The 27,509-nt window shown below is 41.6% G+C and overlaps 1 protein-coding gene across 7 annotated transcripts in view; it reads left to right on the forward strand.

Annotated features, from left to right (window-relative positions):
• The window catches only part of gria2b (glutamate receptor, ionotropic, AMPA 2b), a 51,524-nt gene extending 48,020 nt beyond the window's left edge, over positions 1-3,504 (forward strand). For 2 of the 7 annotated variants that reach the window (XM_030395639.1, XM_030395638.1), the window contains exons 15-16: positions 611-859; positions 1,392-1,529. In XM_030395639.1, coding sequence (XP_030251499.1) covers positions 611-856 — 246 coding nt within the window. In that variant the 3' untranslated portion in view covers positions 857-859; positions 1,392-1,529. Of the gene's footprint in view, positions 388-610; positions 860-1,391 lie in introns of those variants that run through there. The other 5 variants (XM_030395637.1, XM_030395636.1, XM_030395642.1 and 2 more) reach the window with 4 other exon arrangements.
• The last annotated feature ends 24,005 nt before the right edge of the window (positions 3,505-27,509 follow it).

The following is a 27,509-nucleotide window of genomic DNA, read 5'->3' on the forward strand; positions in this document are numbered from 1 at the left end:
TAATGTGCACCACTTTGAGAAGGTAGAGCCCTATGTATCCATTTGGCATCCACCTTAAATGAATACATGGCTGTAAAAGAAGCTAAAGCTAACCCAGTGTACTGTATGTGTCAGACCCCAATTTGGTTTTTTTACTCAGCCGTCTTCCTTCTTGTCTCTTGTCTATGAGTAACGGTCTTTGAGCACGTTTGTAACAGCTTAGCCCTTTGTTATGGGCAACCCATGTAAATGGTCCTGGTACAGTACAAATTTATGACGTAGATCCAAAACACATAGACCTGATATGCGCTGCATTTAGACTACTGCTGCTGCATTCCATTCTGATGACAGTACTAACCTAACCCACTACATTGCTTTAAATTTACCCCAAATGGAAAAAAAAAGCACTCATGTCTTACTTGTCTTGTTATTTTTTTGTGCTTTTTAATAATAGTACTGGATGTCAAAACATAATATTTATAATTAATAGATAAAGTGGTGCAGTTTTTGTGCATTTTTTTTAGTTCTCGTTGTGGTTGTGATCTTGTTTTATTCATGTACATTTTTACAAATCTTTTTGACCTTTCACCCCCGCCCGCCCGCTGACCCCTGTCTCGTGTGCACTCCGCAGGAGAAGACGAGCGCCCTCAGCCTGAGCAACGTGGCTGGGGTCTTCTACATTCTGGTCGGAGGACTCGGTTTGGCCATGCTGGTGGCCTTGATTGAGTTCTGTTACAAGTCCCGAGCCGAGGCGAAACGAATGAAGGTGGCAAAGAATGCACAGAATATTAACCCAACTTCCTCGCAGAATTCACAGAATTTTGCAACTTATAAGGAAGGTTACAACGTATATGGGATCGAAAGTGTAAAAATTTAGGGGGTAGGGAACGAGGTTTTCATAAATTCCCCCCAAATGCACGCTTTTTGGCTCCATCCGTTCCATCCTTCAGTGTTAGTGAATGAAGAGGTTGGCCAGAGGATCGTATGTACTGGTGACTTATGATTTAATGAGAGAGAGAGAGAGAGAGATATCCCCCTTTTTTAAAGTTTAATACTGTGTTTGTCCATTTAAGTTTCCTTGCTATTTGAAACCATTTTCATGTATGACTGTTGATGGCCATGCTTGTTGATACCTCTGTCCTAGTAACACATTTCAACACTAATGCTTGCAATGACCATGCATAAGCCTTTACATGATCATTTGAATCCTGCATTGTTACCCATGGACGTCATATTAAGTTCTCATCGACATTCTCATGTTTTTGAACATTTAAAATCTCTTAAGTTTTCAGATGTGGAGGTGCTCTAACCTAACATGTTGCCTCTATGTTTGTGTATGGATCCCTGTGTGTGTGCGTGTGTGCGTGGATGTGTTAATGTTCGCATGTGTACACGTGACTTTGTCCGTTTAGATGACCTTTGGGGACGCCATGAGGAATAAAGCGAGACTTTCCGTCACTGGGAGTACTGGGGAGAATGGTCGGGTGATGACTCCAGAGTTTCCTAAAGCTGTCCACGCTGTCCCTTACGTGAGACCTGACATGGGACTAAACGTCAGCCTGACAGATCTGTCCTGATCAATGAGAAACTTCTGAGTGCCTTACAATGGTTTCAATAGAGCGATTCTTTTTTTTTTTCCGTCCCTCCCTCCCTTCTTCTTCTCTTCCGGCGCTTTTTTTCTGTCTCTGTCTGGTGAAAAAGGAAAAGGTAGGAGATGGAGGCTTCATTCTGTCCCACACAAAGACTGGTATTGTTGCTCTCTGTCTCTATTTCTCACCGTGTAAATCGCCTCCTTCTCTGGGTGGAATTACGTCCCGGAATAAAAAGGGGAGGCTCTTTTTTTCTAAACTGATGACACCATGCTTTCCTATCTATCTGTCTGGACTGGACTGAGATGGAAACGAGGGCTTGATTGACGGCAACGGCTGCTTCTGGGAGTCAGAGATTCAGTCATCTTTACTGTGTGTGTGTGTGTGCGCGTGCGTGTGTGTGTGTGTGTGCGTATGCGTCAGGGGGAAGATGTCGTCAAAAAACACACTGTTTCTGTAGCCACCACCGCCAAACAGGATTTTCAAGCACACTTGATATCATCTGCATTAAGATGTGAAATTGTCCTTTTTTTCTAAGAAAATCTAAGAAAAAGGTTTATTGCAAAAAAAAAACAATATTTTTATGTATTTTCACAAAATAGCTTTTAAATAAACTTGCTTACATACTGGTTGGATATAAACATCTTAATGTGTGATAAAGAAAGAAAAAATACTAAACAGCTTCTAGTTCCATATTTTTAAAGCCAAATACATTCAGTATGGGGGTGAGGTGTTGAAATCATGTAATTAATTCCTATTCTAAACTTTCCTGTATATTTTATTCTTTAACATTTGGTGTTGATATGAAATATATGTCAATGCTTGACATTTGGAATCAATCCTTCTATGTTTTTCTCTTGTTGGAGTCGGTGCAGCGATCTTTGCTTTCTACTTCCGTCTCTTCGTTTGCTTCAGTGCTTCTGTTGTTTGTGTTTTTTCCGACGAGGACCGAGGGGGGTTCGTTCTGCTTTCAAGAGGAACAATGAATCTGTTTACACGCCATGAATGCAAAACAAAAAACAAAAAAAATAAGTATGGTATGGTATTCTCGCATCACATCTTGAAGTGACATCAAAAAGAGGCATCAGCATCCACATGGTTTACGTGGTGGTTTCAAATGCCAAATAAAGTACGAGTGCCAAATTCTAGTGCCAGTAGATATGAATATAGTCTTAATATAATCAATCACTGTCATCTCAGTGAATGTAAATGATACATTCTGTAACTTTTGTAACTAGATGTACAGTTGGTGGCAATGAAAGTGCTAATACAATAGCCTTTTCGCTTTGTTTTCCAGTCTCCATGTATTTTGCAATGATCTGACAATGAAGTAGCACCAGTTGCATGTTGTTGCCGCAAATACTACATAAGTTTATTTCATTACTGCCAAACATGCGTTTTCATTTTAATGTTGAAGTTGTGAGGTTAACTGTTTGAAATTGGAAATACAATGTTAGACATATATACAATATATACATATATACATATATTTTATATAAAAAGTTGAAATATGAAAAATTATAGCCCCTTTTGATTCTAGCGTCGAAGCTACTGTCCTTCCATTAAATATGAAATTTGGTTACTTATTCAGAAAAGTTTGTTTGTTTTGTTTCTTTTTTTTTATTTATGAAGTTTTACCATGAGTTGATTAGAAAACCTATACAGACGAGCACTTCTAATTACGAGACACTTCTCAATTTATTTTAATTTTCTGAAATTGACCTGAAGAGTCCTCCGCTACGACACAAAGGGAGGTGAACTGTACTATTATTACCACTGTTGTTTTTGTAATCAACAATAGAAACATATACCGTAGTTGCTTATCAATTTCATCGCATATTCAGGCTATTCTCACTGACATTTTGTATATGGAATGTGTGCTAACTTGTTTATTTTTTGGGACTCTTTCTAAATAAAAGTGGCTGATCTCTTGTTACCTCTCAGCGTGCGTCATTTATTCAGGACGGGATGTCGCTAATCTCCGGTAAGAAGTGATGTCATGTCATATTTCTGTTCAATCCTGCCGATTAAAACAACATCTCAGAGGACGGGCGGGTTTAATTGAGATGAAACCTGATTAGTTCACTCATTAAATGCAGCAGTTGGTGCCGCATGTTCTTCTGACAATCAGCAGAAAAAGATGAGGTGACACGTTTAATCCATTTTTATTTATACTATCAAAACCAAAAGGCAAAGATTATTATGTGTTGATGCTCAGGACTGTGTGGGCATCTACGGACTGATTGATCACTCAAACTCTCCTGGTAAAGACTTTTCACACCCATCAGCTGCTCAGGCTGACAGAGTTCTGGCCAAAGTTCAGACAGGAAGAGGACTGTTTCACTTGTTCAGTCCTCAGTTTAAATCTCATATCATCCCGACATTCACTGCTCTCACTCGTCCATATCAGCCGGGAACATTTATCCTGCAGCGCAGCGACACACCGTCACTGTTAGCCTATCATACAGCTGCTGTCTTTTTAAATAAGATTATCTCCAGCCTGTAGTTCATTCATGCTGTTCATGCTGTTGTCCTCCCATCACCGCCCAGTCTGTCTCAGAAGAATAATCAACCACCACCACCACCAGTCTCTGGACTCCAGGGGGGGATTCTTCCTCCTGCTGCTGCTCAGGGAGAAAATATACCTGTACAGTCAAAGTGGAAGAGACTTTCAGACAACACTCATTATCGTGTTATCTGCTGTCATAAACATTTTCTGTTCCTCTTTCAATAGTCCTGATTGAAATATACCTCTGCCCACGCTGAAGCAGGGTGAAGCTGTGTGTGCAGGTGGTGCAAAATGCTTCAGGCCAGAAGCTCAGTGATGTAGCGACGACTCAGAGGAGAAGCTAACTGCTAACTCACTAGCTTGACCAGCTGGACTATTGTTAGTTGATCAATAAGTCCCTCAGTTTCTCTGCTGTTCATTTACTTCCCCATAGAAGTTTGTGGAAAAAGGGAAATAAAGAACAGAGAAAGAGATCGTCCAGTTCTCTCTATCATCAGAGTCAGCACTGTTGAGAAAACTTGTTATGTAGTCAGCAGAATTAAATTTGCCTTGTTGAGGAAATCCTCTGGTGGCACTGCCATCGCAATTAATCTAATAATTCATTCATTTAGTGGTTTTGTGTCTCGATCTGGCCTGAAGAAGAACAGTGCAGATCTGAGTGAGGCTGCAACACAACCGAAGGGAGAGAGATCAATCACATTAATCAAGCCAATTTTGTACCCACAGTTCTGGGAATCAGTTAAAACACCCATGATAGTGAATGATCAAACATGTTGGACTGTTCCAAAGAAAAGCTGACAAGTCCGTCGTTATCTCATGTATGTTGTATCTCATGGCAACCAAAACAGGTACGACTCCGACTGTATCAGAGATTCTGGACTGAAATGGAGCCACACACTTCTTCTCTTTTGAATCTGAAACATAGTCGTGTTGTTTCTCTGGCCAAAGCTTGTTATGCTGCATGTTTAAAACATGTGTTGTGCACAGAAGGCTCAGCTCCACCCGCCTCCACACTGAGCTCAGGTCGTCAGCAGACCACTGAACACACCTGTGTCAGAGTGCATGGCCTTCATTTGTTTGGTGTGATTAAGATAAAGGTTTAATTAAAGAAGCGTACAGATTACAACAAGGCATGTGCACTTCTTAAATCTGCAATATAAGGTTTCCACGTTCTATTTAAGGAAAATCTGATTATTAACTGTATGAATTTTCAGCCCTCATGACATTTGAAACCACACAAATCATGTTTCTGTAAAAACAAAAGAACAGATGCATCTTTTCCACTCTTCAGTCTTTGTTTTTTTTGTCCACCAACATTAATGTGGTTCTCAAAACTGTGTTACAGTCCAGGGTGGGGAATTAACTTTACGGTTATGAGTTTGAAGCAGTCGAGCGATGAGGCACCTCGTCCGCCCTCCTTCTGCTGAGTGGTAATGAAGGTCACACGTCTCCATGAAGATGGTTCACTTCCCTCTGCTTCATTCAGATAATCCCTCTTTTCTCCCAATTAGGCAGATTGTTCCTGTCTGTTTCTTTGTATTCACCGTCCATCACACCTTGAAGCTGCTTACATCACATTAAAATCACGTTCAGCCACATTTATAGTCTGAGTGGACTTTTGTTCAGGGTCTGCTGGTCTAGAAAATCTAGAAAGTGTTCTATTGGATGTGAGTATTTGTTCAGTACTCTATTATCTCCATCTCCCATGTTGTTCTGTGTCACTGTGTGAATTCTCTCCAGATTGACAAACGTTGCTGTTTTCACCCTCAGACATGACACACGTGAATATGTGATGTGTCAGGATGGAAGACGGTTTCACTCTCAGCTGCAGGCAAATGTCACACTGCTCCACTCACACTCTACCTACTGTACACTCCACCCACATGTCCACATCTAAATATTGGGGTGGAGAAGCGGAGTTGCTCGCCATATGCTGCTGAATCACATCAGACGGCTTCATGGCTGCTTCCACCTGGTCAGCCCAGACATGCTTTACAGTGAAGCTTTGGACTGGACTGAGATCTTTTTTTATGTTTGGCAACCAGAAACTGACAGACAATAAAGATGCCTCACATGTACAGTGTGTGATTAATGGACAGTCTATGGTTAGAGTTATCATATGCAAGAAGATTCATGATATAAGATTAACCAAAGTGCACATCACCTGCAGTCGTCATATTTCAAAATATGTGATCATAAAAACAGAAACAATAAACAAATAAATCAACCGTGGGACTTATTTCCAAATGAAGATGGGAAAAAAGGCTGTAAATGATCAGCTTGAGTGTGAAACCATCTCATAAGACGACATTAGAAGAGAAAAGTAGGTAAAGTCTTGGAATTTGGGAGATAATGTAGTGTGAGAGTTCCTGTGGCTCTGCAGCTTAGAGGTGTAGAAGTATTAAGCCTTTCCTTTTCTACGTCCTCGTTTCTTTTACTTCGGAGGGATTGAGTTGCAAAATGAGATTTCCAATGTGCAAAAGAAACACATACGCTCACAAAAATCATATCAGCTGTTAGACAGAATCATTTGTGCTTTTCAAACACTGCCTGTTATAAAAGTTAATTTCCTGTCTTGCTGATTGACTTGAGATTTCTATAACTTTAATGATTTTCCTCTGAGCCACATTTACGATAAGACCATTGAATTCCTTAATTGTGCTCCTTTATGAGACTATCTGCAGCCTCACGGCTCTCCCCAAAGTATCAACATGATCCAAACTGATACAACTTGTTCTTCAAATAGCCTGAATGTCACGTTAACTAAAGAAAATGAACCAACTTTTAAAAACACTGTTTTGCTCCTATATGGAAATGACTTATTGAAGGAACATCCCCCAGGACCGACACCATCATTCCACCAATCAGTCTCACCACCTCTGTGTAATCAAGTGTGCTTATGGGCCATTAGTTCAGCCAATCACAGCAGGGAGGGGATGGTTAAACAAAATGAATCTTCACCCATGTGAGCAATCATCCTGAGAGGCTCCAGCTCGCTCGCTCTCCCTCCAGCATCTCACGTGGCTGGATGTCAATGGCGGATGTGATGGGATCCTCCCTGGGCTGAAGCTAATGATGACAGAAGGTACACAGGGAACGGCCTGAATCTGCCACCTCATATAGGAGACGTCAATAGCACCGCCAGGGCAATGTTTCATCTGCAGGTTTATTAACGAAGGCCTGACTGGCTGCTCGGCCTCATTAAGATGCAGCTATGGGGCAGAAATGCTCACACAGCAGTGATGGTGCAGATTTAAGAAACAAAAGTCATTATCAGAGCGCACAAGAATCCTGCTTTCAACCTTTTTTTTTTCAAGAAATTTACAGTTACTGTCGTTTTCTTTCTATTCTAAGATAAAGACTTCTTTGTCAGGTACAGAGTGGGTGTCACTTATCTTCTTTGAGGTACATCCTACTTCTATGGAACTATATTTTCAGTGACATTTGTGGCGTATCTGGAAGCTTAAAGCATTCAATCCAGCAGCTGTACTTAATGAAGGTGACGCCTTAGTTAAATGTCAACAGAACGCAATCAAGGTGACATTTTATGTCAAGGTAATATCGACTGGTAAAACCGCTTGAGAAGCAGATGGAACATGAAACATCATGACAGGCCTCTTGTATCGACGTTTGTGTGTAGATTGATAGCTGCTGTTGTACATTTTTTAATGTCCATTTTTGATGATTGGATTTTCCTTCTAATCAGCTAAATGCAAACGGCCTCATTGAGACTCACTGCCTGAGAGCTCACAGTCGCTCCCAGTGAGTCGGATACAAAGAATTCACGTCTGACGCTGTAGTTAACCCTCGAGTGTCACGTCTTCAGTGCAGAAGCATAAAGAGCAATAAGGCCAGTCGCGGTGGTTCACAGGAGTTCCCCACTGGAGGATTTGCATCTTGTTTGTGACCAAGAGTGAAGAGTAGCTGCGTTTACATGGAGCTGAATATTCTGTTTATAATCTGTCTAAAAGCCTACAACTTTAATAACATTACAAAAGTCATAATATGTCCTTGTATAACTCAACCACGGAGCCCTTTGCATCCAAAACTGACCCTTAAAGGGATATTCCTGTGTAAGTTTAATCCATGGTTTAACACACCGTGAAACTGTGTTAGACTCCCTCTCGAGAGATCAAGTTAGCAGACCGCTAATTTACGGAGTTTTATCAACCTCAGAAACGACCGCACGACAACAATACACTGCAGTAAATGGATCCAAATATAAACCGCCACCAAAAAGCCACAAATAATGCTCAGAACAGCACCAAACTTCAGCAACAGTACAAATAGGGTCTCAGCACATAGTCCGGGGCATCTAACCTCCGCTAGCTTAGCTGGATTTCTACTGAAAAGCTGACTAAATTTACCACTCTTCTGCAGCAGCTTCCTGTTGAGGGGAAGTCCCGACGAGTCGATTACCGAGTGCAGTAGAGTTCCGCGGCTCATGGATGAAAATGTATGATTATGACTCCATGGAGAAGCAATCAAAGTTCATATGTGTCTTACCTGCCAGTTTATAACAGTTATTATCGAGAGCGGACAGGGAAAAGAACGGAATTGAGCATTTCTAACCGCACTCGGTAATCGGTGCGTCGGGACTTCCTGACCTGGAAGCTGATGGAGGAGAGTTGAAATCTGTTTTTAGCTTCCCAATAGAAATCCAGCTAAGCTAGCGGAGGTTAGATGCCCCGGACTATGTGCTGAGACCCTATTTGTACTGTTGCTGAAGTTTGGTGCTGTTCTGAGCATTATTTGTGGCTTTTTGGTGGCGGTTTATATTTGGATCCATTTACTGCAGTGTATTGTTGTCGTGCGGTCGTTTCTGAGGTTGATAAAACTCCGTAAATTAGCGGTCTGCTAACTAGATCTCTCGAGAGGGAGTCTAACACAGTTTCACAGTGATTTAGACCATGGATTAAACTTACACCAGACTATCCCTTTAATGCGTCATGTCTGAGGCTTCCCGAGCTGCTCCTGGTCTTGATGTTTTGGGAGGGTGAACACATTGGTGATGTTGACTTTATCTGCCCGAAATGTTCTTTGTCTCTCAGATTTACCTGATGAGGGTCTAAGGACTGAATAGTTGTCTTAAATAACGTCCTTTTCCAGGTAAAAGCACAGTGTGGGTGGGCTCTCTCTGCTGCTGTCTATGGATATTTCCTCCTACACACCTGTCTACAAGAAGCTGAAGGTGTGCATGAGCCTTTACAGCCCGGGTCAAAATGTCTGCAACAGAAGCTCTGCCATCTAAAACAGCAGCTCAGGTTCACTGTCACAAAGGATGAAGGGCAGAGGATGGCAGCGTCCACAATAGCACCTGAGCTAGTGAGACAGAGATGCTAATGCAGGATCAGATGAATTTACATCACAATGATTCAGACGGCCGTGGACAGCGACTTGTTTGTGTCGTAGTGATGTTGGCTGCAGCAGAGCAGGACTACGACGCTCCCTGCTCAGTGTTTGAGTCTCATTTTTATGGAATAACTTCTTTTTCATAATTGTTTCACACACAATTGTCTCAGCTAATTAATTAATTACAAGCTGTTTTCACCTTGGGGATCAATATAATTCATTTTATCTTGGAGGAAGAAGCCCCGAGATTTATTATTATTATTATTATTCATTTTTATTTCCAATTAGAAAAAAGATCTTGTCCAATTAAGACGTTTCCATTCCATTCTCATGACATGAGATAATGACCTGTGCTCTTTGAACCCAGAAGGAGTCATTCTGGTGCTGATTACGCTGATGAATTAGCAATTTACAATTTTGTATTTGTCCACTTCTGTATGTTACATGCAGCAGATTTACAAAGATAGATTAGCAACGCAGTAGTGCAGTCGTAAAATAGATGATAATTGATTGGCCCTCTGAGTTAATTACCCCAAAATGCCTTCTCCTGCAAGCCAATCAATTATCTTGTTGTCAGGAGGAATATGCATGCTAATTAGTGTTGTGACAAGGAAAGGGATGATGCCAACAGCATGTATCTAATCTGTAATGAAAGCCCGGAAAAATCTACAGCAACCATTATTTTGAATTATTATAATAAACGTATTTATGTAAAGCACAGTTATATAGGGCTTCACAAATACAACACAGAGCGAATAAAACAAGCTCACAGCAATTAAAACAATACACATAAGAGATTTAAACACACAACAATAAAGATAAGATTTCAAACAAACAAACAGGCTCTCAGAAGCGATTCAGAGATTATCAGGAGAAAGTTTGCAGCCCTGATCTCTTCAGGCAGGTCGAGTCCTGGAGCGCTGACTGCAAACTGCTCTCACCTTTGTGAATTAGTCCGGACCCTGGAACAACAGGAAAACATGCATCTGAGGATCTCAGGCTGCGAGCAGGAATGTAAAGAGACCAGTTTGATAACTTGAAGCAGAACCTCTCAGGGTCCTGTAGATAATCGATAAAAAGAAGCAAAGCAAAGCAAAGAACTGCAATAATCTAACTGACTGTTTATGGATGCATGAATAACAGTTTCCAGAGGTTTGTATGAAAATAATGATAATAAATGTTCCAAAACATGGTTTACAACATGTTTTATAGGCTAACATCAGCAGGAATCACAACACGGACAACAGCATTGTTCATAAAAGAAGAAATAGAATATAACATAATTAAAACAAATACTGTGCGATTCCTTTATGTTGTTTACGGTTGTTTTGGTTCCACTCTGTGTTTAAACTCTGGTTAAGTTTTGGTTGTCACAAACACAGCTGGAAATTTCCCCAGGTCTCCTTAAAACATCTGGATTTGGTCACAACAAACACGGTAAACAGTCGGTGGTGTCGTGTGCACAAATGCAGCTCAGCCTCACCTGTCAGTCAGTTAATAAACATGTGTTGTGAATGTGACATAATGTAAATACTTTGTTATGTATTAATGCCACATTAAACTTGGACATATCTGTGGTTTGCAGAAACATTCACTGCTAACATATTAGCTAGGCGGAATATTTTAGGAATATCGTCTTATATGACATTGATACCATTGCTTGAGAAAAATGAAAAAAGGCTAAATTAGCATTATCAACCAACTGACTTGTGATTTGATCGTGTGACAGAAAGTCGTTTCTTTGTCCTCTGGAAATCTATCGAATTTTTATTTAGAAGGAAATAATGACTTTTTATTTATTGGGGATTGGGATTAAAATGCCTTCTGCTCTTTCTGAAGCGTGATGAAATATTAAAATCATAATCTGTTACTGTGTTTATTTATTTAGTCTTAAAGTGTTACTAAGTGTGAGGGGGATGAAGAGATTATATAGCGAGCTGGGCTACACCTCTTAAAACCGCTGACATTTCCAATGCAGATGTGACATTTTCAATTAATTTCTGCTCGTATTATGCACAGCCAACAATAGGGCGGTTCATTAGTGTCGCCTCCCTTCATCTGTTGACAGCTCTGGTTGGGGGAAAAAAGAGGCGACTCTTTCACAGGAAGTCTGATCACCACGGCGAGTGATTAGAGGCCCTATGACGACCAAAGCATCTCGCCACGCCGAGCGGAGGGGAGCGACACATTTCTGAGGCAGCCGAGGTGGTGGGTGGTGTTATGTGCTGTAAAACAGTTATCCTCTGGCTGGGTTGTCATGGCAACAGTGTTAGCATGTTCCAGTACAGCGTGTCATCCCCGTAGCTGCACGTTGGCGGGCGGGCGGGCGAGGCGGGGGAGGGGCGTGCATGCCACCATTTCAAGCCACCCATGAGTATAAAACAAACAAACAGCCGTTGTGTCTTTATCTGCGGAGCGGGGAGATGTGGGCACATGTGTGAGTCTGGATGGAGCGACGGTGAGAGCTTCAGAACGAGCCGGCAGCCTCTCTCTGCCTCTCTCTCGAGCGAGGTCGAACACATTTCCATGGTAACGGACCACGGCGAGCTGTTGTTCTGTTGTTCTCCATCGCTTCGAGCGCGTCGAAGGTGTGCGAGCGGGCTTCGAGGTGGCATTTCTTCTGCAAATGTCACAGTTGCAGCTCAGCAGACGCAGCAGCTGTGTTTAATAGCACTGACATTCAAAGTAAAGCAAACTGCAGATCTGCACTTTGATCACAGCGGTTTAATTTATGAGTTTATCTCTGTGGTGTGACAGGTTAAGTACTATATGTGCTGTAATCAATCACGGCTCCCTCTCTGTTTGTGTACAAAGATCCATCTTCATTTCCATTTATCCAGACTGAAGCTGATCCTGTGACGTTCGAGCCGGCAAAGCAAACCGAACCCAGCAGCGCTCAGAGACAGACACAGACATGTTTCCTCTCAGTTTATCGGTGGAGAATGTTTCCTGCTCCCCTTCAATATTTTGCATTGCTCACGCTCACTTGCTTGCCAATGCCGGCTGAGCAATAAACTAATGGTCTGTCTCATAACGTTGTGGGATATATGAGGACGTACAGAGGGAGGCCCTCCTCAGAGGCGGCTGTGAGCTCTTAACAAAATGGATCGTACCGACAGATACAGATCAGCTGAGAGGAATGTGCTGTATGGATATGCACCCTGGATGAACTATTTCTTTTACACGACCCAGGGGATGAGCTGGTTTGAATCAATAAATTAATAGATGTTTGTTTTATTAGTGTTATGAATACCGCTCTGACCAGCCAGCCTGAGCTCACAGAACGCTACGAATCAATACAAGCTCGATCAATAGCGCTGTTTATACATTTTCAATCAATACTACAAACGTGAAGAAAACTAAATGAAATCATTTTTACAATCAGACCTTTCCTGTGTCTTTAAAATCCCTGACCATCACTGCATGATACTGTGAAATTGTATTATCAAACACACAGAAATGTTGAAATGGTTCAATTTTTCTTCGACAAACATGTAAATATGAAAATTGAGATTAGGACTAAGATGTTCCTCTATTGATAAGTAGCAGCACAAGAGTAAGTCTCAAAAAGTAGAGACAATAATAGAGAGATCTTGTAGAGAATAAAATAACAATTTAAATAAGAAATATAATAAAAAAAACTCTTAGAATAAAGATAAACATACTATATACAGTAGCCGTCCTTGTTTTTACATGACGTTGTGCGATATATAATAAATGTGCCTGTGCAGATGTGTCATGTATAAACAGATGCAGTCAGAGATTTTGCTCATATATTTTGTCGGCATTATGACAAAACGTTTCATCTCACGTGACATATTTATGACCTGACTTTCATATCAGGAGGTGGAGGGGTTACAAGTGAGAAGGCTGCAGAACCAGCGTGCAGTTTGAGACTACGCTTCAACATTTGTAAGTGTGGCTCCACTAGATGTTAACACCTCGAGAAAACAAACATATTTTTGACAAAGTGAGTATTTTAAGCAAAATCATGATCCTCTCAGAACCCGGCCAAGTGTTGTTGCTCCTAAACCACACCAGACTGCAGACACAGTGTTCACAACATAACACAACCTAAAGAAAATATCAAGCTGCACAAAATAATTAAAAGCTATCTATGTGATCTATATTCTCACCGTGGTAACTCGATCCACAAACATCACGTATTCCACCAGTCAAAACGGCAGAATGCCACCATGAGTCGCTTCGTTATGAATGATATATGAAGGAAGCTTCAAAATAATGATGCCTGTGATAAGAAATCGGTAAACAACATCGCAGCTCATCAGACGGAGGACAAATCACGCAGCAGCTGTGCGGGGTGTGTCGCAGTGAGTTACCATCTGTGACACCAAGTCTTGAGATGTAAAAGTAAAAGTCTCTCGCTGTTTCCAGTCCACCTTTATTCAAACACATCGATTTCTGCTGATAATGACCTGCGGTTCCATTTAATTATAGACTCTGGTGTGCGCTGGGACTGAAATGTTTGTGCTGGCACTGATGCTGCATTCACATCAAGGTTTCTTCTTAAAAAAAAAAAATCTTAATCTCAGTAAGAAATAAACGGAATGGTAGCCAGAGATCCGAGGCATTAGCGGAAGAAATGAGCCTCATTTGGTTTCCAAAAGAAGAAGCGTCTCTCAGACAGACACCATCTGCCTTCTAATGTCTCGCTTGCCGATGGAACTGGCATTGTCAGCTGTGTCAGGGGAAATGGACTTCTCGTTCAGGAAGATGGATCCTCCGCGTCCACCGAAGACCACTAAGATTAAATCTTTCATCGCACCGGCTTGGCCTGATTTATGTCGCCTGTATGTAGATTGCGATGCTATTCACATCGGTAAACTGCCTTTCTGCTTTGCATGAGCAAAGGCTGAGTGTGTGTGTGTGTGTGTGTGTGTGTGTGTGTGTGTGTGTGTGTGTGTGTGTGTGTGAGGGTGAGTGTGAAGGACGGGTGCATGTTTGTGTGTGTTTGCTTTAATACTTGTGTCTTTGTGAGGACTGCTGCTGAGTTTCAGACCTCAAGATTGAGCATATTTCAGGAAAGCAACAGCACGTTGACCTCCGCACTGTTTCAAGAGTTTTAGTTGATTTTTGAACATTTTTAACTCAAATTCTGCCATATTGGCGCTTTAGGAATGCTAATGAAAGACAGATGGAGGGGGTGCAAAAAGCATAACTTACTGTTACACAGTGGTAGAATTATTAACACAGTTACAAGAAACTCATGAGGCTTTAATCAATGTCTTTATCTTTTACTGTGCTTCGTTTAGGCCAAATCTCCACAGCAACAGTTACTTGCAGGTAGAAAACTGGCCGTTGATTTGAATTGTGGAGATTTGTAAAATCAGCCAACCAAGGTCCTGATGTGAACAGAGATTTCTCCAGATCCAGGTCTCAGGTCATCAGGATCTATTGGGATCACCTGAGATCTTCTCCCTCAGCTGGCTGCAATCATTCAGCTGGAGACTTTATAAAAGTGTTTCAGTTCCCCTGCTCAGATGTTCGTGTGTCTTCAGGGAGTCGACACCATCAGTCAGCTCACTGTGGTCAGTGTGTGTTTTATTCCCACCGCAACCTTTTAGACACCAATGGACCAGTTTGTTTTGACCAGTTTGTGATTTGTGCAGAGCTTTGTTGGTTTCCCAAACTGTGACCCCTGTCCTTTTGTCCTTCTGTCCTCCTGTCAGGTTTTGTTTTCTGAGGAAACGTAACAAGTCATTATTCGAAAAACACGGTGATCCGACCTGTCTGTCGTTTCTACTGTGCTTTTTTTTATGCAATGTGAATGAAGTGTTACTGAAAAGCAGGAAAAATGTGAAAAAATATCTGTGCAGTTGTTGTGGAGCAGACGCAGGACGGTTAAAGACAAATGACTGGTGCATCACATCTAATAGACTACAACAGCCTCCATTTAGCATGCTCTGGTTCAGCTCTTGCCCCAAAGGTCAGCAATGTCAAGACAGCTTGCTATTGATCAGCAGCATGTATTCACATGTCAAAGTTCACCAATTCTACTACAAAAGTTTGCCATTTAAACTGCAGATGTGAGCAGAGCTTTGGGGGGAATACATGATGTCAGTATCAGCAGCTGTGTGTGTTTGTTGTGGGTTATTTTTTTGTCAAAGTTCCAGAAATACCATCATACAGTTCATGCAATGTTTACTTTTGTTGTCTTTTCCTTTTCATTTATGTCATTTAGAGTGTGTGTGTGTGTGTGTGTGTGTGTGTGTGTGTGTGTGTGTGTGTGTGTGTGCAGGGGTCCCAGGAGATATTGACATATGGGCTGGTTTGGCCATAGGAGCCGAGGTAGAACAGAAGGCCGGCACTTGGCAGGGAGGCGAGGGTGGATTGACACTGTTTCCACGGATGGACGGCCAGTTATAGAGTCTCCTCACTGGGATTCCATCTCTGTTTTCACCCTAATAAACACCTCCTCAGAGGGAGGCGCATTGATTTTCCTTCAACGGAATCTAATGCATTCAGGCAGGAAGCCTACATGCAACCCTCAAGTATTTTATACAGAACATACCGCCAGTCGGACGCTCTGTGATGAAGTGGTTTCATACAATTTAATATCTGATTGTACTGTGTTGAACCACTGGAATCAATTCTACTAACTTGGTTAATTTCACAGATTTAAATACAGGATTTAAATTTTTAATTCGTTTGGCTTCAATCCATGAATCCCCCTCAGCTCTGCCGCTCACCATCCTCCTGTGTGGATCCAGCTGGGTATAAGAAAGAAGACAGGACGAACAACATAAATTAAACGACTGGGGATGAGTTCCCAAAGCCCTGTAGACTAAAAGCTCATAAATTGCTTGTCATCGGATGAAAAACAGCCCCTCTGGGACATCCCCCTCCAGCAATGCACTGGTACCATCCAGCTGGTGTTTCCCAACTGGATTAACATGTTCTACTGTACCCAGTGGCACTCGGCAGGACATCTTTGTCACATGGTACCTTTCAGATTTGGGAAGGCTGTGGGCATAATGAGATGCTAATATGGAAGAAAATGGAAGCTGAGATGATGGTGCATTCTCATTGGTCAGAGTGTACGGCTTCTTTTGTCTGGGTTCAGTCGCGTTCAGTCACTTGGCTGCTTCAGGTTTTGCAACACTTCTGCTCACAAAACAACACATTTAAGTATAATGTTTGGAGCAAATCAAAGAGTTAATGTGAGAAGAAAATGTTGATTCCTATGCAAATACTGGGTGTATTTCAATTAATTCACAATCCGAGCCTGCTCACTTATTGCATCATATTCCCTGCAGAAATATACTCAGTAATCAGGGAGAGCACCGTCAGAAATCTGATGCATCGAACCCATTAAAAGACTCTTTTCTTTACGGTTCTGAGACAGCTCAGTTGCAATATTTGCAATATTTGGGACCTTGAACCTCTAGCTGGGACTCTTTGTGGATAATTGTGGGTCATGACAGATTTTCAAACATTATTTCAGAACCTTATGAAAATGTCTTTGGTGTTCGAACATCTGAAAGAGATGTTGAATTCACATATCTGGAAGATTCTTCAGTGGACCAAAGTCTGGTCTGATCTCTTTATTTAAATCATGTTGATATTGAAATATTATTTCTGCTGTGACATCATGGACCTTGACAGTGAAGGCAGCAAGCAACTTAGTCTGTAGTCAGTTATTTAGACGCATCCAGTTGCACTTTACTATCATGACTATCATTGCCAACTCATTGTTGGCCGGAGGAAGCACTTCCTCTCACCTGTCAGCATGGACTTCAGTGAGAGGGGGTGTAATGCAGGTGGATGCTCATGCTCTCTGCTCGCCAACACCACAGGAAGTGAGAGGGACATGCTTTCTGGGTGGGTGGAGAATACCCGTGGGTGGGGGCAGATGGGGACAGGATGTGGCCTGGCACTGTTAAGCAGGATGATTCCCACCAGTGAGGGACGAGGCATAGCACCATGTTTGTTGGCTGGGTCTGTGTTCACACAGCTCCCAGTTTGGAAAGTAGTAGTTACTGCAAAAGCCAATGATTGACCCATTCTCCGCCGTTAAAAATAGCCCAGAATGTATTTTTCACTACCACAATGAGAGCAGACAGCAGAAGCTGCAGCATCAGATGCAATCTCACCGATGTTCTCTTTCGCCTAAAAGGTGCTAGTTGTTAGAAAAATGTATTTTTTAGTTTAATTCCCAACTCGTCAAACACTGACGCTTTGGGATGGCGCCCGACCCGTCCTACAATCCCAAAGCATCAGTTTTTGACAAGCTGGGAATGAAACTAAAAAATAACACCTTTTTGGATATATATGAAAATACTGATTGTTCTGCAGGATGAGGATTTCTAACCAAACATGTTGAAAACCCACTTTTCTCATAAGGTTTTACATTTCCCATGACAGAGGCAGCAGTCTTGGAAAAAGTGGATTGGAAAAGGTGCAACTGAACAGCTGAGGGTGCTGGGAGGTCTGTCAGCCCAGTTTTTGGCACTGTCACTGACTGGGAAGCCAGGGGGAATATCCTGCTAAGGTATTATATTGTTCCCTTTTTTTTTTGTCCATGGGGGGGAGGGGGGAGGTGCAGTAACAAACACAAGTGCACGTGGGTTTGACTTTTGATGAGCAGCAACAGAATCCTGGCACAGTTGGGCAAAATGTGGAAGAGCACCCGGATACATAATTAATGGCTGGTCTGTGATCCTGTTCAGCGTGATCAGTGCCTGGTAACGTGAGGCAGAACTCAGCTGTGTCATCCAAGCCGGGACGGGCCTTGATCAGTGTGCAGTCAGATTACATCATTTTACTGTCTGTGAAGTCTGAAGGACAGTCGAAACAGCAAACGAGCGTCGCTGTGCCCTTCATACAGAGAGAAGAACAGGTGCAGATCACAAATCTCTTTGCTGATTCAATTCACTTCAGTTCAATTGAAAGGTGCATAGTCACTGACTGTGTAGTTTGTTTGTCCTAAGGTAACAGTTCAAATGCATTAACATGTATAAAAGTCAAATGTGAGTGAGAACATCACAGTTCAGACCACCACAACTGATTCTGGCTGATACAAACTTGCATGAATTCCAAGATAATTCATTTAACTTGTATATTTCCAGATTTGTAATCATCTCAATCGTGTTTCAATCAATAAGTATAAGTTGCTCAGGAGAGAAGGGGCGGAGCAAGGAGTAGATATCCTGAAATATCTATGAGATCACCCATTGGCTGTCGCAGGCCACAGGATGGGCATAGAAGCTTTGATTGTGAGTGTTTCTGTTGCTTTCACTGTCTTTAAATTGACAGCTGAGCTGACAATTAAGTAAACGGGTCTCCTCTGCTAAAAGCTACCAATTTTGTTTCCAAACCTTGGCTATTGCAGAGACTAGGTTTGTAACATTTGGACCACAGGATGGTCTCTCATGATGTTAACCAACATAGCTTCATCTTTATCCCAGGAATGCTCTGTTAGCACATCTCCACTCTGAACTAGACCATGGCCCGACACGCTGTATCTTAATTTATTGATAAGGGCATTCTTGTTCTGCATGTTAAAGTTTTGGTGTTGAGTTAAGCCTGTTATGAATGCATGCCTGCTGTGTTCGCAGCAGAAAGCAAGAGAAGGTTTCCTCTGCACGATTAATTTCTAAGGTTCTTTGGATGAATGTTTGGTCACCATGAGTGCTGATGTACAGAACAAGTACGTACGTCCTCTCCCCTTAACGACTGAGAAGGGTTGATTGTCATTGATTTACAAAATTACATATAAATAACGTGCAGTTGTAATTTGGTTAAGTTTAGGCAACAACATTACTCTGTTAGGTTTAGGAGAAGATCCTGGTTTGGGTTCAAATAAGTAATTTACGTAAGTTTTGTATGTAACTTAAGTGACTACATGACTAAGCACAAAAAACCCCTCACAGCTGACTTTTGGTTAAACGCGGGACACTAACAGCTGTTTCCTGTGACCTCCACACTGACCTCCTCGCCAACTTTGTCTCTTCGTAGAAGCCATTACCTGACTTCCTCCCTTGTTGCTGTAATTATTATCATGTCCACCTAACAAACATAAATATAGGACGTAATAAGCTGCTTGCACAGTCGACCTATATGATTATTTCAATGATGAGGACAGACTGTCTGACTCGTTATATTCCACACTCTGCTTTTTGCACTTCTGGTTGGATGTGAAACTACATTTCATTGTCTCAATAATCAGTGCGCAATGACAATAAAGTTTGATCAAATCATGTCATGGAATTTAGTCTGTCAAGTGAAGTCTGGTGTTGGTTCATTTGTGGCGTATAAATCAGATTAACTGCAGGATTTTATGGAAGGAGATGTCATTTGAGGATGAATTCCAAAAATCTAAACTACATTTGAATTCTCTTGTGAACTGAAGTGACCTCTATAGGCAATCTATTATTAACCTACCGGCCATTATACTATTAATTATGCAAGATCGTTTGGTAACCACGGTGCAGAGATTTGATTGGATCAGACAGTGAAATGAGGTTAAAACAAAAGTGTTTCATGCTTGTGTCTGTGGATTTTGCCAGCTCCCAGTTCTTTACACACTTATTTCGAATTCATGACATAAGAGGTCCAGTTGCAGTCTCAGTCGATTACGCTCATAATTCCTTAATAATGAGTTTTTTCTTCTTCAAACTCAAGTGAAGTAAAATGAAGGAAAGAACAGCAGTTATGATTCATCAGTATTTGATTTCTCCAGGCTGAACCACTGAGTGCTGGTGATGAATAACGCTGAAGCTATCCAATCAATGTTTTACCTGTCGGCCCACATAACTTCATGCTGACGCCTCTTGGATTGTTTGTGATTAGTCAGTGAGGACAAGAACCAAACCAGAACTGAAAGGCAACATGTTTTTGTTTTTTTCCTTTTGTCTGAGCAAAATTAATCGAACTACAGTGACGGAAGAAATTCTTCATCGGTTTCTAATTTTTCCCTCGAGATTTATTATGTTAAGAAAGGTTAAATCGTTAATGCTAACAATTTATTTCAGCCGCTGCGTTGCCACACCTACACAGATCCATCTCCAGTCCATACAGAGAACACTGAAATACCTATGAGCTGCGTTCCCTGAGGGTTCAACTTTGAAGCTTCCTTGTGACAGACGTACAAACGCCCGATTTGCATATTCAAGGTAGACCAGAAGGCAGCACAGCCCCACCTTGTGTGAAACCTGGCACTCAGTAGATTTCCGTCTGCCAGGGATGTCCCCCCTCGCACACACCGCCCTCTCCAAATCCACAAACACACACGCACTCGATTCCCCAGAGGGTGATGGATCTCAGCCGCTATGCTCCTCTGTCAGCCTGTAATAAGGCTTTCCATGCCTGCAGCAGTCGTCCATTTGGCCCCTGATCTATCAAACCCATGCCAAGGTGTCAGAACCTATTAACCAGGAGACCCTGGGGCAACTCGCAACTCCCATCAATATTATGTTTACGCTTATAGCTCCAGATAAACTCCATCTATCTCCTTTATCGAAGACAATGCTGATGACACTCGTACAGTGGTACCCTGGGCAGGAAGCACAGGTGTAATAAATGGATGACCTGGTACGATGCGACCGACCATGTCCTTGAAAACGACACGTAAGAGTGGCTGTACGTTGTTGGAGTGCCGAAAGCATGAAACAATGCCATGCTGTGTTACACAAGAAAACAAAGCATGCACTGAATAGATGCTTTAAAGACAGATGAAGATGAGACCCAGTTGTTCTGAGATACAGAGAAGCAGGGAAACAGATCGACGTCAAACATTTCAGCCGGATACCACAGCCAGTGATTAGAAGCTGCCTCTGTCTGTGCAGACTTGCAGAGCTGCACTGTGGAGGTGGACAGATTGTGACGACAGGTGCTCCTCAGCAGTTTTCTGTTTCTAAATGGAAACCCACGCCAACCCCCACCCACCGCTTTATTCCTGATCTCGCCCAGCACTTCTATTATCTCAGCGTTAGATTTTTCTCTCTCCCCTCCATCTCTGTCCATGTCTCCTTATATACTCTGCCACCGAGCGACAACAACCACGCAGACATATCATGATATTTCTTCAGATTCTGGAAGAGTAATGCATGAATAATAAACCTTTCACTGTACCAACACATCAACACACGAACTATAACACATATACAACTGCTAATGTTGCTGTTTGAGTGAAATTGTTGCTATTCTTCTATTCTTCTGTCATTTTATGAACTTTAATTTCTCCATTTATCTGCACTGTGCCTGTCCTTGTGCTGCTGTAACACCTGAATGTCCCTTTTTGGGGGAATCAATAAAGGATGTTCTTATCTTTATATTAAAGTAGAAAGTGATTGAAGCTGATGGCAACAGCAGATGTTATCAGGTCATGTTCTGCAGTGAAAGATCTATACCTTCTTTCATTAACTTTGTGATGCAGAGCGACAACAGAAGAGTTGCTTTGTGTAATTATTTGATGACTGTGATGCTGAGCAGGAATCTGAAGATGTGCAGTGGAAGAAGCTTGAGATCACAATGTGTAGGAATCAGAAAGGAATGAAACTACCACCCCTCTGTGGTTTGTCAGGAGCTGTTGGGTCCATTAGAGGTGCAACATGTAAAAATTGTCAACGAGTCAAATTCACACGCCAAACAACAACCAGAGTAACCACTCACTGCTGCTCACTGTAGCTGCTGTTTGCTAGTTAGCACAGTTAGCTGCTAAGCAGTGTTGGGGAAGTTACTTTTAAAAAGTAGTGTTTGCTCGTTACTCGTTACTACTTAAAATAGTAATCCCTTACTTTACTTAGTTACCCTCCATGGAAAGTAACTTATTTACGTTAGGCTACTCGTTACTTTTACGATACTTTTGTGCTCGACTTTGGGAAGAACCACATCCCATTGCCGAAAGTTCTACTATGGAGGACATAACAGGTATTTCTTTTGTGCTTTTATTATTGCTATATTTTATTGCTTTCACTGTTTTTATTGTTTTAATTGTTTTTTATTTATTCTTTTTACTTATTACCTGCTGTAAAGCACTTTGGTACACCAAAAGGATTGTTGTAAAGGGCTGTATAAATAAAGTACATTACATTACATTACATTACAAAATGCCTCAAACAGAGCACTTGACAAGAAAACAACAATATAGACATTAATACCAAATAGCATAGCCTCAATGCATCTTATGGGCATGTAGGTGAACACAAAAGCCACAAGTTTGTTCCAACTTCCACTCTTGTTTAGATACCTGGAGAAAATGAAGATTTAGTTGCTTATGTAACACGTTACACACAACACTGCTGCTCAGTAAAGTGGTCTGGGCTGAGAGTTTAAAGTGGTATTACTCGACAGGATGGGACAGGATCGGCTATGTAGTACGCTAACTTTAGCTCATGGATGTGCAGTCGGTGGACAAAATATAGTAAAAGCATGAATAAATAACCTTAAAAACCTAACAAACGGCGGCTCTGTTACGCTGTGCAGGGTCATTGTTGCTGGCCTGGTTTGGATCCACATTTCTCTCCAGAGGGACGGGTCGCTGCTAATCAATAAAAAGTTGTTGCTGAGTGATCACCTCTATCCTGCACCCAATCAGTTTCATCCTGAGGGCAGCTGTCTTCTCCAGGTTGGCAATGTCCAATCCGGAGGACACTGAATGATTTAGTGAGAATGAAAATGATGTGATTCGTGTACAGAACTACAGTCTTCACACTCAAAGTCACGATCTATCAGTTAAACACCTGTGGGAGATTTCAGACTGCTGTGCTAGACAGCCATCTCTACCACCATCACCAAAACACCAAATGAAGGAATATCTTTTTGAAGAATGGTCGTACATCCCTCCAGTTTTGTTTTCCTCTTTCCCTTGTCTTTCCTCTGTTTGTCTCTGGGCGTGGTTATCCAACTCATCTCACCTGGTCCACTCTGCTCCCGTCCTGACGGCATCAGCTCACCTTTTCCTCATCAGCTCGTCATCCTGCGGTGTTGAAAGTCCAGTTCTTCAGTCACTTGTCACCAGATCGCTCAGTACATCTACGTGCATCAGATGTTAAAGGAGAACTTCGGTCGATTTAAACATGCAGCTTCATTGCTCAAGCTACCCTTGACTTGCCAGTACCGAAGACGCGAACACATTTGGTCCAACCATTACAGAGCTCCGTGAACGGAGATTTAGCATTGAACGCTAACAGCATGGGGTCAGAACTTTACACTGTGTTTTAAGCGTCTTAACATGCTCCACATCTCACACCAAAAGTTATGCAACAACAGAAGACACCTTAGCACACAGCACTGTAGCGTGTATGACTCAAAATGAATAAAAAAGTAGTTAAAACAGTGTGTTTGTGCAAGCAGCTACTTACCTGTTTGTTGACATCCGTGTCTTCTGGTAACTAGACCAAACTAGTCAATCCGTCGAGCGTGCACTTACTCCCTCAATGGCAGAGACGGAAACGTAATCCAGCATTTTCGTGTTTCTGTTCATAATGTACATGTCCATGTTACAGCCTGTCATGAGCCATGAGCCTTACAATAGCCTGTTAAGCCTGTTAAGTGCACACTCGATGGATATGCTAGTCTGAACCGATTACTTCCTGTGCTCCAGGTCCACATGCCATCCATTACCTGATCACCTCTCATCACCTTAACGTAAACCCTGCAACTGATCCCGAGTCTGAGTTCTGCTTTTGAGTCCTGACACTTTTGTTACACCATGGAGCCCAGACAAGCCTATACAGACAGTATAATTACTCTTTGTTGAATACATTTTTAAACCATGAAAAACTTCAGCCCACAGACTCTCCATGTGAAGTCTGTCTCCAAAAGACACTTCCCTTCTAATGAGTACCTGTCATTATTCTGCTAAATATGAAATTCAACACCAGCAGCCCCGTGGGGAAGCACACACATTACCATCTTTTGCATCATTTACATTTTTTTAGTTTTGGTTCCATCTGCCATAGATCCCTGGTAGTCTGTGCAAACACTTCTGTCATTATGTGGTTGGATGAGCAGAGATTGCCCGCAGCATTCAGGGGAAGAGAGGCCCTCTCATGGAAACCCTCAGTGAGGTTCAGGCAGAGACGGAGATGCACATCAGTGACTTGGAGTCCAGGACGTGCCCTCCTCATATTTCAGATGGGAATCACTCTGCTGCATTATTTAATTGCTGAAATTGAAAAAGTGCAAGACATGTTTTTCATTCTTTCCTTTCTTTGGCTAAGTAGAAGACAGAATCTCACGGGGGAACGAGAGAACTCTTTCATTTCATTTCATAGTTTTAGTAACATTTATTTTTTAACATCAATTGTTGAGCCTCAAAAGAATCATGAAACAAATAAGTGACGCTATTCTAGTGATTATAATTACATCATTAATCACATATCTATCATAAATCCTCGTCCCACATAGTTATTAATATCTATCAGTGACACAGAAGAAGAAGATCGTGTGCCAACTGTGAGAACATTTTAACGTTACAATGCATTCAGGGAGTGTTTTAAACTGCTGTTAACGTCGGGACATAAAAAGGAAAATACTGCCATCTTATTACACGTTCTACAGTCTCCTCTTGGTTTTATATGCGAGTGTGTTGCTGTAAGATTTAAACCTGACCAGCCTGCGTCGGCCTCGCTGCACAGGGGAGTCACCGTCGCTTTGTTGGCAAATTTGCTTAATGCTGCAATTCTCTTGTTTTCAATTAAGTTCCAGTGTTTTGCAAGGTGATGGGCAGGTATGGTAAATGATATTAATATTGTAAACTGTGGTCCAAACTAAAAATATCTGTTGTAGTTGTGTGTTAATAATTCAGCCCAAGAGAATAAAATCATTCTCCTGCTGAATAAATGCTTTTCACATCAGTGTTGTTCCCTGAACTCTGCGTGACGGTGCCTCAAAACGCTGACAGGATAATGTATATCATTTTATATCGTGCATAAACATTATAGAAAGTTGATTTAAAATATTCAGTCAGCTAATTAAAGACCGAACACGGTGAAATCTGATTGAACTACCTGCCTCAGGGCACGTAGAGGCTGTCCTGCTCGTCTCGTGCACATTTGACATTCCTTTTGAATTTAAACATCAAATTTATGAAATGCTTTCATCAGGAAAATTATCACGGAAGTAATACATTTAGAAAATCATCTGATCGTCCTGAACACTTTAGTTTCTAATCATTATTCAACAATAATTGAAACCCTTCACACGTCACTAACTTTATAATGATAAAACTAAACGACCACATTTTTGACCCGTCCATAATCAGTCTGTGTCGTAATCCTCTCCGTGTCCATTTTCTGTTTTCAGACAGAACTAATTCTGATAATGAGATGTGATATCAGGTGTCAGTGGGGTCATTGAAGGACACGGACTGGTTTAAATATTGTTTAGGAAATGGGTAGAGAGGAATCAATAACTCAAAACACGTCAAAACAAATGGATCAGGGATGCTTACAGCCAATATTTCATCCTACTTTTAGACATGAATGATGAGACTTCTGTTACCAAATCAAACAAAGTGTCTCTATTGACAGTGAGCCAGTGAATGGATCTCTGCTTTCAGGTTCCTTTAAAGAGGAATGAGGCTGTCACTTAATTAAAGACACATTCAGGTGTCCCAGTATTGAAGGATAAACGGGTTCATTTTCAAAATTGGTCGTGAACTTTGACGGCAGCTTCCATTTCGAATGCGGGTCCATTTATTACAGCTGGACCTCTGAAATATCACCTTTGCAACACAACTATATATTAACTAATGTTAACATATGAATGTGGAACGAAAATTCTGATGAGGCTGTCAGACCTTAAGCTGTAGCAAAGAAAAGATCTCCAGTCTGCTCAGATATGAAATGAATTTGATCAGAGGCTCCTGATTATAAATCCGCCCTCCACACTCAGGATTGATGAAACTGAACAAATGTAAAAAGGTTTCAATCAACACCCACTCATACAAACTTCACACTCAAACACGAAACCTCTTCTATTAACTGTCACACTCTCGTCTTACATGATGATAAAAAAAATAACACTTCCGCTTTTTATTTGTTATTCGTTCGAACATGTGAAGTCCTCGCAGCGTCTGATTGCTTGTAATGTCTGAGAGATGAGAACACTTTCCTGCAAACAGCCGCTCTTACAGCAATTACTACATAATGTCGACACATTTCCAGAAACAACATTCCACCGTACTGAGTGGAAAGCTTGCAGTGTGAGTTCAGAATAAGACGTGGATAAAGAAGAGCTGATATCCAGAGAAGGGGGAGGGTCGGTGAGCAGTCTGCCCACACAGCCCCGAGGCCGTTAGAGATCTGGAAGTCCCGATCACTGCGTGGTTACAGTTACTCGGATCATTTTGTAGGTCACACATCGTGAGGGAGGTGCTGTGAGGACAAAGTGAAGCCTGACTGTTAATAATATCAATTTGATGGTTTTATTACATTAATTACTTTGGTGCGTACACGTCAAGGATGTCATTGAATTGACCTTACGGATTATAAACCGTGACGTCACCCGTTGGTTTGTGGACATCACATTACAGCCGGCGCCATCTTGGTTTTTTGGAGCCAGAAGTGACCATATTTGGAAAAGCACACCGTCGGGTTCTTCAACAGGTTTTTTTAAAATCACATTGGCATGAACTAATTAAGAAAAGGCGGCCTAACCATATTCTAAATGACTGATTAAACATATTAAACATATCACCCATACATGAACTGCAAAATTAAAAAAACTGCCGTCTTGGCACCATTAGCTGATCTGGTTTTGGGAGTAAAGACACCTCAGAGAAAAGATTCCATCCAGCTGTTTCTTTGTTATCTTTGTTTTCAGTTTGCCTCCTCTTCCTTTGTCCTCAGTCCATAAGGGCTCTTTGTTCATTATAACTGAGATCTCATCAGTTTAGACTCTGATTAGCGCCGGCCCTCGATTAATAAAAATGTTTTGATTTGCATAAATAAAAACCTTGGTTGTTAATCAAGCCACAAGAAATCTCTTTTCATTCTTACATTCGTAACAAAGATATAAAGTTATAACCCAACACATCCGGTCATGTGAGGCTTTGTAGAATACAACACTACAAAACAACATGACGACCATAAACCAGGATGTTTTCTTTTCAT

Source organism: Sparus aurata, chromosome 18 (genome assembly GCF_900880675.1).
Source record: "Sparus aurata chromosome 18, fSpaAur1.1, whole genome shotgun sequence".
NCBI lineage: Eukaryota > Metazoa > Chordata > Actinopteri > Spariformes > Sparidae > Sparus > Sparus aurata.